Source organism: Stenella coeruleoalba, assembly GCF_951394435.1.
Source record: "Stenella coeruleoalba genome assembly, chromosome: 14".
NCBI classification, from domain to species: domain Eukaryota; kingdom Metazoa; phylum Chordata; class Mammalia; order Artiodactyla; family Delphinidae; genus Stenella; species Stenella coeruleoalba.
This window is the reverse complement of record NC_137160.1, coordinates 79,905,116-79,921,812: the sequence shown is the minus strand read 5'-3', so window position 1 is coordinate 79,921,812 and position 16,697 is coordinate 79,905,116. Positions and strand designations below refer to the sequence as shown.

Genomic DNA, 16,697 nt, shown 5'->3' with positions numbered 1-16,697 from the left:
AGCCTGGACCCTGAGTGACTGTGTGGAAGAGAGACCTTCCGCAAACCTACAAGGCCCATGGAACAGCAGTGAGGAAAAATCAAAACCTTTTGTTTGGGATTGTTACTAAGCACAATCTAACCTATCCTAGTTGATTCCAGTGGACATTCAAGAAAGGGCATTTTAGGGGACTTCCCTGGTGGTCCAGTGGCTAAGACTCCATGTTCCCAATGCAGGGGGCCTGGGTTCCATCCTTGGTCGGGGAACTAGATCACACATGCTGCATCTAAGAGATCACATGCCACAACTAAAGATCCCGCATGCCACAACTAAAAGATCCCACATGCCACAACTAAGAGTTCACATGCCATAACTAAAGATCCTGCATGCTGCAACTAAAAGATCCCACATGCCGCAGCTAAAGATCCCACATGCTGCAACTAAGGGTTCACATGCCATAACTAAAGATCCTGCATGCTGCAACTAAAAGATGCCACATGCTGCAACTAAGAGTTCACATGCCATAACTAAAGATCCTGCATGCTGCAACTAAAAGATGCCACATGCTGCAACTAAGAGTTCACATGCCATAACTAAAGATCCTGCATGCTGCAACTAAAAGATCCCGCATGCCGCAGCTAAAGATCCCACGTGCCGCAACTAAGACCTGGTGCAGCCAAATATATAAATTAAAAAAAAAAAAACAAAAAAGAAAAGACATTTTACATTGGGAGGGATTAAAAAAGCCTACTTACTTTCGTGCGAAGTGAACTGCACAAGAAATAGCAATGATGAGAAGGCCAATAATAATGGAGGCGAAGGCCACCCACTTGGCATTCCTCCCAAGCCGCTTGGATCCTTCGATGTCTCCATCATTGTAGCTGTTCAGAGACTGGAGGACACAAGGGAAGAGCTGGTGATGACAACCCACAGGGAAAGATATGGCTTCCCAGGCTGATCTGAGCAGGTGGCACGGTTACCACTTCCTCCAGGAAGTCTTCCCTGAACTCCCAGTCTGAGTTAACTTCCTCTTCTGTATTTCCTGATTACTTTCATCTTAATATTTACCGTAGCACATTGAACAGACTGATTTGGCCTCTCCCATTAAGTGCTTTGTGGGCAGGGACCATTCCATCTTGTTCAGCACAGTATACCAGTGCCCAGTGCAATATTTGTCATGTAGAAGATGCGCGATAAATATTTGTATGATGAAAGGATGAATGGGTATATCTGTCTCATCCACTAGAAGAGGGGTTTGCAAACTATGGCCCATAGGCCAAATGCAGCCTGCTGTTTTTATAAACAAAGTCTGTATGGAATGCAGTCACAACCACTTATTTACTATTGTCTATAGCTGCTTTTATGTTACAACGATGGAGTTGAGTAGCTGGGACAGAGAGCATACTGTCTACCAAATCCTAAAATATTTACTAGTTGGTCTACGACAGAAAAAGATTGCCCGTTCCTACACAAGAAGGTCAGGGACATTGGCTGAACTGTTCACCTCTTTGCCCAAGCCAAGCTGCCATTCATCTGGCACCTCCTCATACAGCTTTCCCAGCTGTTAAAATATTGGAATACTTTCGTACTGGTTGGTAAACAGCAGCTACCCGTCCCCAGTGTCCCAGCCATCCTGGCCTCTCCTCTGAGTTCCCCAGGCTTCCCCATGATCCAGCAACTGCAGGGTATCACTGGGCTCAGCAGATTATCCTTGTGCAAAGGCCCAGAATCAGATTCTGTGCCCCTTTGAGCAATGTCTGGGCCATTGCAGGGACTCAAGAAGTAAGTATTGGCTGAATGAATACGTCCATTTCCCTAAAGAATATGAGTTCATTGAGGGCATCTTGGAGTCCCAGGCAAAGTAGAGGTGCTCAGAGAATCCTTGCTGCTGAGCTGGAGGCCAGATGCCATTCTTCTCTCTTCTAATAAGCTCTCTTTATCGTAACTCCCATTGCTGAGAATTCCCCAAAAGTCATGCTGCAGCCCAAATAAGACTGGAAATATGCACTTATAAGTTAAGGACAGAGTGACCTGATCCATGCCGTGAACTGTAGGTTTCCGTGGGAACTCTATTCTTGATCCTGAAAGCTCAGTACTTCAGTAATAATCACCCTTCTTTGTCGACTCTTAAGGGGAATGAGGCATATGCAGGCAACTACAAGCCAGAGAAGCACCCAGTATACCACAGAGCTTTCTGCTTCCAGGACCTTCCATTAATGCTTGGACCCAGCCACCTTAGTCAGCAACAGGCTGGGAGATTCGCCTTTCCCAGCGAGTCCTGCTTTTAGGCCTCTTGTGTGAATGAGAGAGTGAGAAGGTGCAACGATGCCAGGGACTGCCAGCAGGGTGAGCTCCAGAATTCTGTACGCTGAATTCTTGGAGTTCTTAACTCTGGGTGCCCATTAGAAACACTTGGATAGTATATTTCTAAAAAATACAGATAGCTGGGCCCTATTCTGCAGAGACTCTGATTTAACTGGTGCAGGAACCAGACACCAGTTTTTTTTTAAATTGTGGTAAAATGTGCCTAACATAAGATTTACCATTTTTGGTGTACAGTTCAGCGGCACTCAGTACATTCACACTGCTGTGCAAACATCACCATAATCAATCGTCTCAAACTAAAACTCTGCCCTCAATTCAACACCTGCTCCTCATTCTTCCCACCCTCCAGCCCCTGGCAACCGGCATGTTATGTTGTCTCTATAGATCTGACTATGCTAGGGACATTATACGAGTGGAGTCATAGAATGTTTGTCTTTTTATGCTTATTTCAATTAGCGTAATGTCCTCAGGGTTCATCCATGTGGTAGCATGTGTCAGAATTTCCTTCCTTTTTAAGGCTAACATTCCATTTTATGGATAGAGTACATTTTGTTTATCTCCTTATTCACTGATGGATACTTGGGTTGCTGCCACAGTATTTGGCAGTCTCAGGACTGAAAAGCTTTGGTCTAGAGAGCTATCCTTAACACCCTGCAAGGTCAAGATGCTTACCACCTTAAGATTTAACCCAAGGAAGTGTGTCACAGAGTATGGGCTCTAAACGCAGAGAGATCTGAGTTCAGATTCCACATCTTATCAGCTGTGAGAATTAGAGCAAATTACCAAGCTTTCTAAGCCTCGGTGTCCTCATCTGTAAGTTGGGAGCAACAGTAATAACACCTCCTTCCTATGAGAGGTGCTAATGAGCTAATGCAGGCAAAGTGGTTAGCATCGGTCCAGGACATAATATATGCTCAACACATGTTGCCTTTTATTGTGAATTGCCACTGCCTGTTTTATTCTTCTTCTAAAGCTGAGATCCTTGGTGTGCGATAGACTCATCTGGGCTACTTATCAGAATTACAGGTGATCAATCTTTACCCCTTGACAGAATAGAATCTGGGGACCCAAGTTTGGGAAACTTTGTTTTAGAGGCTTCACAATCAAAGTCAGTGCACAGAATCCTAGAACCCCAAATTGTGAGTTCATGATCAGTTTAAAATTACGTAGATTCAGACTCTCCCAAAATGATCATTATTCTATCATGCTACCTTGGAAAACCCAGTTTTCAGATTAGTTCTGGTGATGTTTGTGTTTTGCTGTAACCAGAGAAAAAATAATGAGACACCCCCCGCCAATCTCCCCACAAACATTGTCAACTCTTGGCTGTTTGGATGAAAAGCCAGTTTCATGTTCTCAACGGCAGTGACAACGGAAGTGGGAAGAACAGCCAGTGTGTGCCATGTTGAAGGGTGTGTCTACATCTGTGCATTGCCCATGAGCACAGGTGAGGTGGGGGCTACCCAGGCCACTTGACTTGTCTGCTGCAGGTCAGAAGAGTCATGCTGGTGCCTGGTTAAGGGGGATTTGAGTGCAAGACATGAGCAAATCCTGCCCAACCTTCATCACCTGTTGCCAGTCTGGCATCCTGTATGTGACCCTCCCCTCTGCAATTCACCATCCCTCTGGGGCTCATAAGGGAGATGTTGAGTCATTCCAGGAATGGGTCCATGGTTAGCTTGAAAAACAGATGAAAAGCCTCTTTCAGTATTAACTGTGGACTCTTTTCTCCCCAGGAGTCCTCTAATGAATCCGTTTCTTCCTCTGGTTCTTGAAGAAGGGGTTGCCCATGGGTAAATCTGCTGGGTAGATGTAAGGATATGGGGGGAGGGATGAGGGTGGGATATTTTAGAACTCCCAGATTTCTACTCTACAGGACTTCACTGGTGTGGGGCTTGCGCTTCAGGGTCATCATCTAACAATGAAGCAGGAAAGGATTAATTACCCCCCCTCCCCAATTCATTGGCTGTAATTCTTTTCTCTCCCAACTGGAATTGCATATTAAGTGTCTCCTGGCAGATGCTACAGACTGAAGTGGTAGAAATGGCTTTTAGAGAAAATGCACGGTTTATAAATCTTTTTCTGAAGAGCTTAAAAAGCAAACTATCCCATCTGCTGTGGAAGAACTAGAAAGAAACAAGGGATGGCTTCAATATTTAAAATTTATATGATCTTCTTAGTTCTTTCACAAATTATGAATGAAATCTGTGAACATGTAAAGCATTCAAATGCTACAGAAACATATGCAGTAAATAGTAAGCTCTTCTCCCAATTCTATTTCCCAAAGATAACAGTGTGGTATGTTTGCTTCTAGATTTTTTTCCCATGAATAATATGAAAGGAAAACAACTGACACTTTCTCCTGTTTTCATTATCACTAAGCACATCATGTATCACAGTCATGAGAAAGAAATAGCAATTTGTATCCTGAGATTAAACCAAGAACAACAGGTTAGTCTATCTAGCCCGCATCCCTCTGATATTGAAACCTTGAGTATATCCCCTAAGTCTTGGCAAAGAATTTCGTCCTTGCCTTTTGCTATATGGATGCCTAAACACAGGTCACTTCTTTTGTGGATATGTAATCTTTTGAGAAAGATACTGTTCTGCTTTGCTTTTTAATCATGAACAGATTAATGTAAAACTTGGCAACCTTGGCAATTTTGCATTTGTTTCCTTTAAATACTTGTGCTGTGCTTTTTATTTGGCTGGCTGGTCATTTTGAGGCTGGACTTCCTTGTATTTCTTTTCAAATAAAATTTTTTCTTTTCTAGTTGTTTTGGCCTCTGAGTTTTTCTTTGACAAAATGATAGTAACAGATAACATTTATTGAGCATTTATTATGTACCAGACACTGTGTTAAATACTTTTCAAGGGTTATCTCATTAGTCCTCATAACAACCCAGTGAGGCAGATGCTTTGTTTTCATTTGACTGATGGGAAAATTGAGGCACAGAGAAGTTAAAATGATTTGCCCAAAGTCACGTAGCTAGTTTGGTTCTCTCTCTCACTCAGAGTTTTTCATTTTTTCCTTTTCCTCTTAGTTAAAAATGTGAATAGTATTACACTATATTTGTTCTGAAAGTTGCTTTTTTCCACTTGTTATAGGGTGGGAGGCTTTCCAAGCTAGTGCTTCTGGGTCTATCTCATTCCTGTTTTCTTTCTCCAGTCATGATTTAAAGTATATTGATAAACTCCCTAATATTGCATTATCCTTGATTCTTGGGGAAAATCTTAATTTGTCATGATGCATTTTTGGTGGGTAACTTTTTGTTTTCAAACAACTTCAAACTTTCAGAAAAGTTGCAAGTATAGTTGTCTCATTCTTTTTAATGGGTTTGTAGTAGTCACTTAAATGGTCACACCTCACCAAAAGACATTTCAGTTATTTAAAGTTTGTGGCAGTTACATAATATGCTGCAGTGGACACCCTCATTCATATTTTTTGTACACATTTGAGCCTCTTAGGATGGATTCCTAGGAACGGGATTACAGAGTCAAAGGATAGATATATTTACATTTGGAGACATAGTCAAATCGCATTGCAAAAAAGCTATATAAATTTATATTCCCACTAACAGTATTTAAGTGTCCTTTCCTCCACAACCTTGCTAACACTGTATATTATCAATCTATTTTTGCCATTTTAACAGGTGAAAAAGAATCTCTAAATAACATTTCTTGATTAATAATGAAACTAAGTCAAATTCACACTTCCACTCAAATGTCACCTCCTGAGAGAGGCCTTCTCAGATGAGTTTATGTAAAACTCTCCCTGGTGACTAATACAGTGCCTGGAGATCAGTAAATACTTGTTGAATTAACAAATATATGTATGGATGTTTATTTGTCAAATGTATTTCTTCTTGATGAATTTTATACTTATATCTTTTGTCTAGTTTTCTATTGGTTTGTCTTCTTATTGATTTGCAGGAACTTTTTATATATTATAGATCAGCAGTGTAAAAAAGAAATATAATGGGGGCCACATATGTAATTTTAAATTTGCTGGTAGCCACATTAAAAAGGCAAACTTGGGCTTCCCTGGTGGTGCAGTGGTTGAGAGTCCGCCTGCCAATGCAGGGGACACGGGTTTGTGCCCCGGTCCGGGAAGATCCCACATGCTGTGGAGCGGCTGGGTCCGTGAGCCGTGGCCGCTGAGCCTGAGCGTTCAGAGCCTGTGCTCTGCAACAGGAGAGGCCACAACAGTGAGAGGGCCGCGTACCGCAAAAAAAAAAAAAGACAAACTTAGCTTTAATAATATATATTTTATTTAACCCAACACTCCAAACTATTATCATTAAAAACTACGGCACTATTTCAAATACTCAATAGTCACATGGCTAGTGGCAACTCTATGAATAGCACAGAAGATAATATACATTAATCTGTTAGGTGTGCTGCAAAATTTTCTCCCAGTTTCTCCTGTTCTATTGTCTTTTTCCCTAAATTATAACTTTTATTTATTTTTTAAACATATATTTTTAATTAATTATTTATTTTTTGTTTATTTTTGGCTGCGTGGGTCTTCGTTGCTGCACACGGGCTTCCTCTAGTTGCAGCGAGCAGGGGCCACTCTTCGCTGCAGTGGGCGGCCGTCTCATTGCAAGGGCCTCTCTTGTTGTGGAGCATGGGCTCTAGTCATGAGGGCTTCAGTAGTTGTGGCACACTGGCTCAGTAGTTGTGGCACACCGGCTCAGTAGTTGTGGCACATGGGTTCTAGAGTGCAGGCTCAGTAGTTGTGGTGCACGGGCTTAGCTGCACTGTGACATGTGGGATCTTCCCAGACCAGGGCTTGAACCCGTGTCCCCTGCATCGGCAGGTGGATTCTTAACCACTGCGCCACCAGGGAAGTCTCATAACTTTTATTTTGATGTAGTTTAAGTTTCACAAAAAGTTACAAAGATAATACCAAGAGTTCCCATGTACCTTCCACCAAGCTTCCCCTAATGATGATATATATATATATATACTTTTTAAAAATAAATTTATTTATTTATTTTTGGCTGCATTGGGTCTTCTTTGCTGCATGCGGGCTTTCTCTAGTTGCAGCAAGCTGGGGCTACTCTTTGTTGCGGTGCGCGGGTTTCTCATTGCGGTGGCTTCTCTTGAGGAGCACAGGCTCTAGGCGTGCGGGCTTCAGTAGTTCTGGCACATGGACTCAGTAGTTGTGGCTCGAGGGCTCTAGAGAGCAGGGTCAGTAGTTGTGGTGCATGGGCTTAGTTGCTCCTCAGCATGTGGGATCTTCCCAGACAAGGGTTCGAACCCATGTCCCCTGCATTGGCAGGTGGATTCTTAACCGTTGTGCCACTGGGGAAGTCCCCAATGATAATATTTTAAGTAACCATACTACTTGGTCAAAACCAGGAAATTGACATTGGTATGATATTATTAACTCAGTTATAGACCTTATTCAGATTTCACCAGTTTTGACATGTACTCCTTTTTTTTTTTTTTTTTTTTGGTGTGTGTATTGTTCTATGAAATTTTGTCCCATGTGGATTGGAGTGACCATCACCACAAAGAAATTCTCTCATGGAAGGTGTGGAGAAAAGGGAATCCTCCTGCATTGTTGGTGGAAATTTAAGTTGGTATAGCCACTATGGAAAACAGTATGGAGGTTCCTCAGAAAACTAAAAATGGAATTACCATATGGTCTAGCAATCCCACTCCTGGGTATATATCCAGACAAAACTATAATTCCAAAAAGATACATGCACCACCCCTATATTCATAGCAGCAGCACTATTCACAACAGCCAAGACATAGAAACAACCTAAATGTCCATCAACAGATGAATGGATAAAGAAGATGTGGCAAACACACAGACAGACAGACAGACACACACACACACACACACACAATGGAATATTACTCAGCCGTAAGAACAAAATAATGCCATTTGCAGCAACATGGATGGTCCTAGAGAATATCATACTAAGCGAAGTAAGTCAGAAAGAGAAAGACAAATACTATATGATATCACTTATATGTGTTATCTAAAATATGACACAAATGAACCTATCTATGAAGTAGAAACAGACTCACAGACATAGAGAACAGACTGTGGTTGCAAAGGGGGAAGGGGTTTGGAGAGGGATGGAGTGAGAGGTTGGGGTTAGCAGATGTGAGCTATTATACATAGAATGGATAAACAACAAGGTCCTACTGTATAGAACAGGGAACTATATTCAATATCCCATGATAAACCATAATGGAAAAGAACATAAAAAAGAATGTATATATATGTATGTGTGTGTGTATATATATATATATAACTGAATCACTTTGCTGTACAGCAGAAATTAACACAACATTCTAAATCAACTATACTTCAACTAAAAAGAAGAAATTCTCTCATGTTACCCTTTGTAAGTCACACCCTCTCTCCATGTCCATGTTCATTGCCTTTTAACTTAGATTTGTGGCATTTGGATATTGCCCAGAGTTCCTTTCCAAGCTGTGAGACTTCCTCATAATTTCATAAACCGATGACCCTTATTTTAAGGTGCTAGATAGCAATTCGCTGTCTCTGTTCACCCTGCAAAGTATGTTAGAAAGAACCTATAGAGGGACTTCCCTGGTGGTGCAATGGTTAAGAATCCACCTGCCAATGCAGGGGACAAGGGTTTGAGCCCTGGTCGGGGAAGATCCCACATGCCGCGGAGCAGCTAGGCCCATGCGCCACAACTACTGAGCCTGCGCTCTAGAGCCCAGAACCACAACTATGGGCCTGGGGCCTGTGCTCCGCAACAGGAGAAGCCACCGCAATGAGAAGCCACCGCAGTAAGAAGCCCGTGTACTGCAAGGAAGAGTGGCCCCGCTCGCCTTAACTAGAGAAAGCCCGCGCACAGCAACGAAGACCCAACACAGCCAAAAAATAAATAAATAAATTTATTTTTTTAAAGAAAATGAAGGACCTTTAGATTCTTTCCGGTTTTTATCTTCCACTGCGAGTCAAATGAACGTTTCTCAGCATGTAGAACAAATGGGCTGTCCTCACACATTTTATAAGGTGCTCGAGTCCCCAGTGGTGCCTTTTCCCTTTTCTGTGAGCCTGGGCTTGTGCTGGCAAAATATAAGTCATTACAAAACCTAAAAAGAGCTTCCAGGTCTTGGTCAGCTGCCTCGAGCCAGCAAAGGTCACACTTGGACAGAAAAGTGGACAAGTTCCTTTCTCCTGTAGTAAATACTAGTGACGTCATGCTCACTGAGTCTAGTAATTTCAAGCTTATTTATACGTCCCTCCCCTGGATGGACACATGATACGCAAATACCCTGGCAGGAAAGTTGTTCAGGAGCCAGAAATGAGGGAGACTGTCTCTATGCCCAATCTCAGGAAGACTGCAGCGGGGACCAGCAAGACTGTGTTGTGAGGCCATGCAGCCAAGCCTCCTGGCTACCTGTCAGAATGTACAGGTAATTTCCGGCATCCACACTTCCAAGGAGACACCCAGAATAACCCCGTAAATTGTGGTAACTGGAGTTGAACACCAATGGGTCCAGTGTTCTGGGAATTTGTGGCACTTTACACCAATGATACAGCTGCTCTCTTGTCCTGAGCCAGGAAAATACGGAAAGTACTTTGTCTATTCCCTCTGGTCTTTACAGCAGAACTCCTGCTGCATTCCACATGATGATACCAGCTGAGACAGCATCACCTATGGGGTGGCTGTCAGGTGAAGATTTGCACTGAAACTCTCTCAAGTTATACTTTTTATATTCCCTATATTGGTGGCTGTACCTTAGAATTGCCTATGGTCCCAAAAATGCCCATAAAAATTCCTGTGCCCAAGCTCCATCCCAGATCAACTGAATTAGGATCTCTGGGGATAGGACTCCAGAATCAGTATTTTTTGGAAAGCTTCTCGGGTCATTGTGAGAAGAGTTGAGAACCACTATCCTGATGGACAGTCATTCATTCATTCATTCATTCACTGAAAAGCTACTTATTAAGCGCCAGCTATGTGCCAGGCACTGTTCCCTGCCCTCATGGAGCTTACATTCTGGTAAAGACTGAAAATAAATACTCAAACATGCAAATAAACAAGATTACAGAATATTACTAAGGTAAGAAAAATGGGGTGGGTGGGAGGAAGGGAGGGAGAGAGAGAGAGAGGGGAAGGAACATGAGATGAGGCTGGAGGTGAAACCAGGGGCTATGATAGTTACAATAATGAATTATCATGCTAAAATAATAGATAATATTTATGGAGTGCTTATCCTCTAGAGTGCAGGCTCAGTAGTTGTGGTGCACGGGTTTAGCTGCACCATGGCATGTGGGATCTTCCCAGACCAGGGGTTGAACCCGTGTCCCCTGCATTGGCAGGTGGATTCTTAACCATCGTGCCACTGGGGAAGTCCCCAATGCTAATATTTTAAGTAACCATAGATTAGTACAGGCCAGGTCCTGACCTAATCACTTTATGTGCGTCATATAATTGCACCTTCACAGTAACCTCATGGGAGCAAGACGTTTTATCCTCCATTTTACAGATGAGAACACTGAGACTCAGAGAGAGGGAAGCAAATAATGTTTCTGTTGTCAAAGGCAACTTGCTAAGGGGCTACAAACTTAAGCAAAAGACAGTAAATTCACTGACAAAGCCCTTACAATAACTACTTCATTATGTCCCCCAAAACCCAAGAGCTAGATTTAATGCATTATTGATAACCCAGCACCAGAGAGCTGACTTGATTCTAATAAAAATTTGGCCACTGATTAAAAAACTGGGGCACATATATCTCTCATCTGAGCTACTGATCTCTCTGACAAAAACTCATTCATTTTCTTTTTTTTTCTAACACCAAACGTGCTCAGAATTTCCACGTTCACCCTCAAATAAAACTAGCCCCCAAACACCAAATAATAACAATGGAAGACATTGTCAGTTATTTTTTATTTTGGCTTCCTGGTCATTATGGATTCAGTAAATTAATGCACGTAGGTGCTTAGACCTGTGGTTGGGAAATAATACCAATAAGTATGAGCTATTATATTGATATTATTATGTCATATGCCAACTGAGGAAGATGAAAACAAATGAGCTATTAAATATACTTTGGTAGAGTCCACATCCCCTTGCCCAGTTGCTCTCCTTCATGATTTTTCCCAGTGTTAAGAAAAAAAGACCTCAATAAAAATCAAGAGTTCCACCATTAAGTCCCCTTCCTCCTTGGTAAGGCACAGAAGGTGCATTTCTGTCACTTGGGACAGGTAGCAGAGTGACGCCTTAGCAGTCAGTGACACCTTAGTGGAAAGTGGCTTTTCTGGAAAGCTCCTGATATCTGATAGCATGTGAGGGGATGGGACTGGAAGCTCTGAGCGGCCTCCCATCATTGGCTCCCCTTGCCCCTGGGGAGAGACTCATATTCTCATTCTCAACTGTGGCCTTCCAAGCCCTCCAAGGCCTGGCCCGTGGCATGCTTCTCCAGCCTCTTCTGGAGCCCTCCTCCCTGCTCACCCCCTACCTCCTTCCTGGCCCTGGTCCTCGTCTGGGTTATTTCCTCTGCTTGGAGCTCTCTTCCCTGTCCGTCCCATGTGGCCAATGTCTGCTCATTCTTCCTGTCTCAGCTTACAGGTCAACTTCCTCAGGGCAGCCTTCTCAGGTCACCCCATCCTAAGTAGGTCCCTTGATCTAGGCTCTGACTCAGCCCTGGTCTGTTTCCTTCTGGAAAAGCACAATCAAAATGCAGCTGGTATTGCTAAGAGAGCTCTCAAGGCCGCTAAGAAAGTGTGGCTTATGCACATCTCAGCCTGGATGGAATCTGAACTTTGACCACTTATGTCTTTTTTTTTTAACAGTCATGCATTTTATTTAATCTTTCTACCTCCTTTGCATTTGAATTATTTCATAATATTACTTGTTTAACCATATCCAGGTCAATTATCATTCTTCTGAGAACAAAGACATAATCAACATAAACAACGCATAATTCCCTATTCTTAATGTTGTTTGCTAATATAATACCTTTTCTCAAAGAAGGTGATATTTTTTTAACATCTTTATTGGAGTATAATTGCTTTACAATGGTGTGTTAGTTTCTGCTTTACAACAAAGTGAATCAGTTATACATATACATATGTTCCCATATGTCTTCCCTCTTGCGTCTCCCTCCCTCCCACCCTCCCTAACCCACCCCTCTAGGTGGTCACAAAGCACCCAGCTGATGTCCCTGTGCTCTGCGGCTGCTTCTCACTAGCTATCAGTTTCTTTACATTTGGTAGTGTATATATGTCCATGCCACTCTCTCACTCTGTCCCAGTTTACCCTTCCCCCTCCCCATATCCTCAAGTCCATTCTCTAGTAGGTCTGCGTCTTTATTCTCATCTTGCCCCTAGGTTCTTCATGACCTTTTTTTTTTTTTTAGATTCCATATATATGTGTCAGCATACGGTATTTGTTTTTCTCTTTCTAACTTACTTCACTCTGTATGACAGACTCTAGGTCCATCCACCTCACTACAAATAACTCAATTTCTTTTCTTTTTATGGCTGAGTAATATTCCATTGTATATATGTGCCACATCTTCTTTATCCATTCATCTGTTGATGGACACTTAGGTTGCTTCCATGTCCTGGCTATTGTAAACAGAGCTGCAATGAACATTGTGGTACATGACTCCTTTTGAATTATGGTTGCAAAGAAGGTGATTTTTAAAAAAAAATTTTTTTTTAAATTTTTATTGGAGTAGAGTTGATTTACAATATTGTGTTAGTTTCAGGTGTACAGCACAGTGAATCAGTTATACATATATATATATCCACTCTTCTTTAGATTCAACCACTTACGTCTTAATGTAGCGTCCAGAACATCTGCCTGCTGTTCCAGAAACTCCAGATACTTATCAGACACTTACCCTAAAATAACTCACGTCAGTGCATCCCTTCAGGACAAGCTATTTCCTTTCTTGAGTCAGAATCAATCATAATTCCTGCCAGACAGCTTTAACAGCCTTGTGGCTTTTGCCTTTATAAGTCCCTGACTCTTTCTCTTCCCTGGAACATTCTTTCAGTTTCATCTGAATCTATGTCTCCTGAATTGCAATTCCTAACATCCCAATGAACTCTTTTCTTATTTGCAGGCTTCTGCGTTTTCTTGGTCAACAGCTCTTGGTGTGACTCACGGTTATTGACTCTGTTGCTTATTGACCTGAGTGTGTGTTACTGTGAGCTCCATGAGGGCAGACACCACGTCTCTCTTTACTCAGCACTCCATTTCTAGTCCCTAATGGAGGGCACTTAGGGTTCCTTTAATTCTTATATGAGGTCAGAAAACCAAACAAATCCACAAGCAAAGCAGACAGACCCCAAAACAAAACCATCGACCAGCATAACTTTCTGACCAACCAAGACGACCTGTTATTTTGGTACTGGCAGAACAAAGGGTAAACTGAGTCACCTAACTTTCTGTGTCAGAGTTCCGAAGGGTGGGCTTCTGCCTTAGAATGGCAGACACGGGTTTGCCGTCTGAATGACCAGAAGAAAGAGTTTTGGGCTCGAGGTCAAGCACTCATGAAGGAATTTTAGTTCTTTAGCCTTCACTTTATAGGCCAAAGTCACTGGCGATTTTTCACTTAAATGGAACCTCCCCTCCCAACATTTGTATGTGTGTATGTGAATTGTGCTCTGCCCAATTTTATTACAGACGTTATACAATAGATATATGGATCCTTAATATGGTAGCAGCTGAACCTAAAGGAGAATAAAGCCTTGGAAGGATGGATCTGAACCTCAGTTTTCCTCACTTGCAAAATGGGGATAATAGTACCTACAACACAGGTTGGTGGTGAGACTTAACTGAGATGAGTATAAAAGGGCCCAGCATTATCTCGCCTAATTCTGAAAACAATGCAGAGAGGTCTGCGTTAACATTCCTGTTGTAGAGGTGGGAAAACCTAGACCCAGAGAAATTAGGTGAAGGGATAGAGCTGGGACCTGAACCCAGGAGTTGAGCACAGAGCCTGAACCCTCACAGTGTCTGCCTTTGAATCTACTGCCAGCCTAGTGTTCACATCGCAAGGCAAAGGAGAGAAAGGCTACAGGCGAAAAAGGAAGGGTTTCGCTAAAAACTTTGCAACACGCAGACAGTTCCCTCCAACAAGGGTCACAAAGCAAGTGAAAGAAACAAGGCCCAGACCACCCACTAAAAGAAGAGAAAATATGTGCAAGTTAGATATCTGATAAGGGACTTGTATCCAGAATATATAAAGAACTCTTACAACTTAACAATAAGAAGACAAACAATTAAAAATGGGCAAAGAATCTGAATAAACATTTCTCCAGATAAGATATACAAACAGCCGATAAGCACATGAAAAGACGCTCAATCTCATCAACCATCAGGGAAATGCAAATCTAAACCACAACAAGATACCTACTAGGTTGGCTAGAATAACGAAGACAGGCGATGACAAGCATTACAGAGGATGTGGAGAACCTGGAAGCTTCATACATTGCTGGTGGGAATGTAAAATGGTGCAGCTGCGTTCGAAAAAAAAAGCAACTGACAGTTCCTCAAAAAGTTAAAGAGAGTTACTCTATGACCTGACAATTCCACTCCTAGGTATATACCCAAGAAAATGGAAAGCCTATGTTCACACAAAAGTTGTACACGAGTATTCACAGCAGCATTATTTGTAACAGCCCCCCAAATGGAATACTCAAATGTCCTTGTTTCTTTTAAAAGTTACTAGCCCAAGCCCAAACCCTGTTCAGATTCTTTACTAACTGAATACCCAAAACCTAAGTTTGTCCTGTCGCTTCTTCACAAATTTACTGTTTCTTTGTCTGAAAGGTATAAAGGCTGCCTACCTTGGCCACTTCTTTGGTCCCATTTCTAGAGAACTCTGTGTGCACGAATTAACATTTGTTTCTTTTTCTCCTGTTAATCTGTCTTGTGTCAATTTTATTATTAGTCCAGCCACAAGAACTCAAGAGGGGTAGAGGGGGAAAATTTCCCCTCCCTGACAAAGCCAAACATGAAAGATCACATGATGTATGATTCTATTTATATGAAATATCCACAATAACTAAATTCACAGAGACAGAAAATAGATTAGTGCTTGCCAGGATCTGGGAGCACAAGGGGATGGGGAGTGACTGCTAACGGGAATGGGATTTCTTTTAGGGGTGGTAAAAATTTATTGGAATTAAACAGTGGTGATGATTGCACAACGTCATGAATATACTGATAACAAAACCCACTAAGTTGTACACTGCTTTGTTTTTAAAGAAACAAGACCAAGTGACAGAGCTTTTGCACAGTGAGGGCTCCAGTGGCTCAATGCTGGAGCCCAAGGAAACTGGCAGGATCTGGCAAGAGATGGTGGCAGGGCTTAGAATCAGCATGGGGGTGCCTGGCGGTTACCCCAGAGCCCACCGGAAGCAGCAGCCAGGCCTGCATGTGTTAATGGCAGATTAGACTTCTGTGTGAGCATGTGAGAAACATCTCCTAGAAATATGGAAAGAAATTCTGTGGGGAGTTGATTTAGCAGGGAGGGATAAAACCCAGTGAATCCTGGGCTATTGTGTAGAAATGTAAGCCCCATTTAAATGCACAGGTCATTAATGCCTAGGGAAACTGGGATCCAGACAAAAACAGATCGAGCTTCAGTGACCAAATTAACTTTGAGTAATTGTTCTAATTTGGAATGACAGTCGAAGTAAGAGTAAACCAAGAATTGATGCTAACTCTGGGAGCAGGCTGGCTTGAGACCAAAGCAAAGTAATGGTCTGTTAAGAGCTCTTGTGTGACATCCCACTGGATAACAGAGCCCTACCTTTCTTTTTTTCTTTTTGCAGTACGCGGGCCTCTCACTGCTGTGGCCTCTCCCGTTGCAGAGCACAGGCTCCGAACGCGCAGGCTCAGCGGCCATGGCTCACGGGCCCAGCTGCTCCGTGGCGTGTGGGATCTTCCCGGACCGGGGCATGAACCCGTGTCCCCTGCATCGGCAGGCGGACTCTCAACCACTGCGCCACCAGGGAAGCCCCCTACCTTTCTATTTTGTGGCCTATTCTGGGATTCCTTCCTGGGGGAGTTAAATCCATTTTAAGTGGATGACATAGATGTCATAGCACATGTCCCTGGAACACACAAAACTTATTCCACCACAGGGCCTTTGCACCTCCTGGCTCTGTCCAGGTCTTTCCATGGCTGGCTAGTTCTTATCCTTTAGTCTTTGCCCATCACCCTTTCTAAAGTAGGTTTTCCTCACCACCTGCCCTCACTAATCCTTCTCTCATACTTCCCTGTTTATTCTCTTCACAGCGCTTATCACTCTGAAACGATCTCGTTTATGTGCTCACTTGCGTATGGTCTGTCTTCCCCGACTCGTATGTAAGTTGCCAAAGAGCTGAGACTTTGTCCCACTCGACAAGCAGGGGAAGGCGG

At 42.7% G+C, this 16,697-nt stretch overlaps 1 protein-coding gene across 1 annotated transcript in view; it reads right to left on the bottom strand.

Moving 5' to 3' along the window:
- Positions 1-482: 482 nt before the first annotated feature.
- TMEM233 (transmembrane protein 233) overlaps positions 483-16,697 on the bottom strand; it is a gene marked incomplete at its 5' end in the record, with an annotated part of 30,881 nt that continues 14,666 nt past the window's right edge. Inside the window, one exon of the mRNA XM_079942835.1 lies at positions 483-871. Coding sequence (XP_079798961.1) covers positions 731-871 — 141 coding nt within the window. The 3' untranslated portion in view covers positions 483-730. The remainder of the gene's footprint in view (positions 872-16,697) is intronic.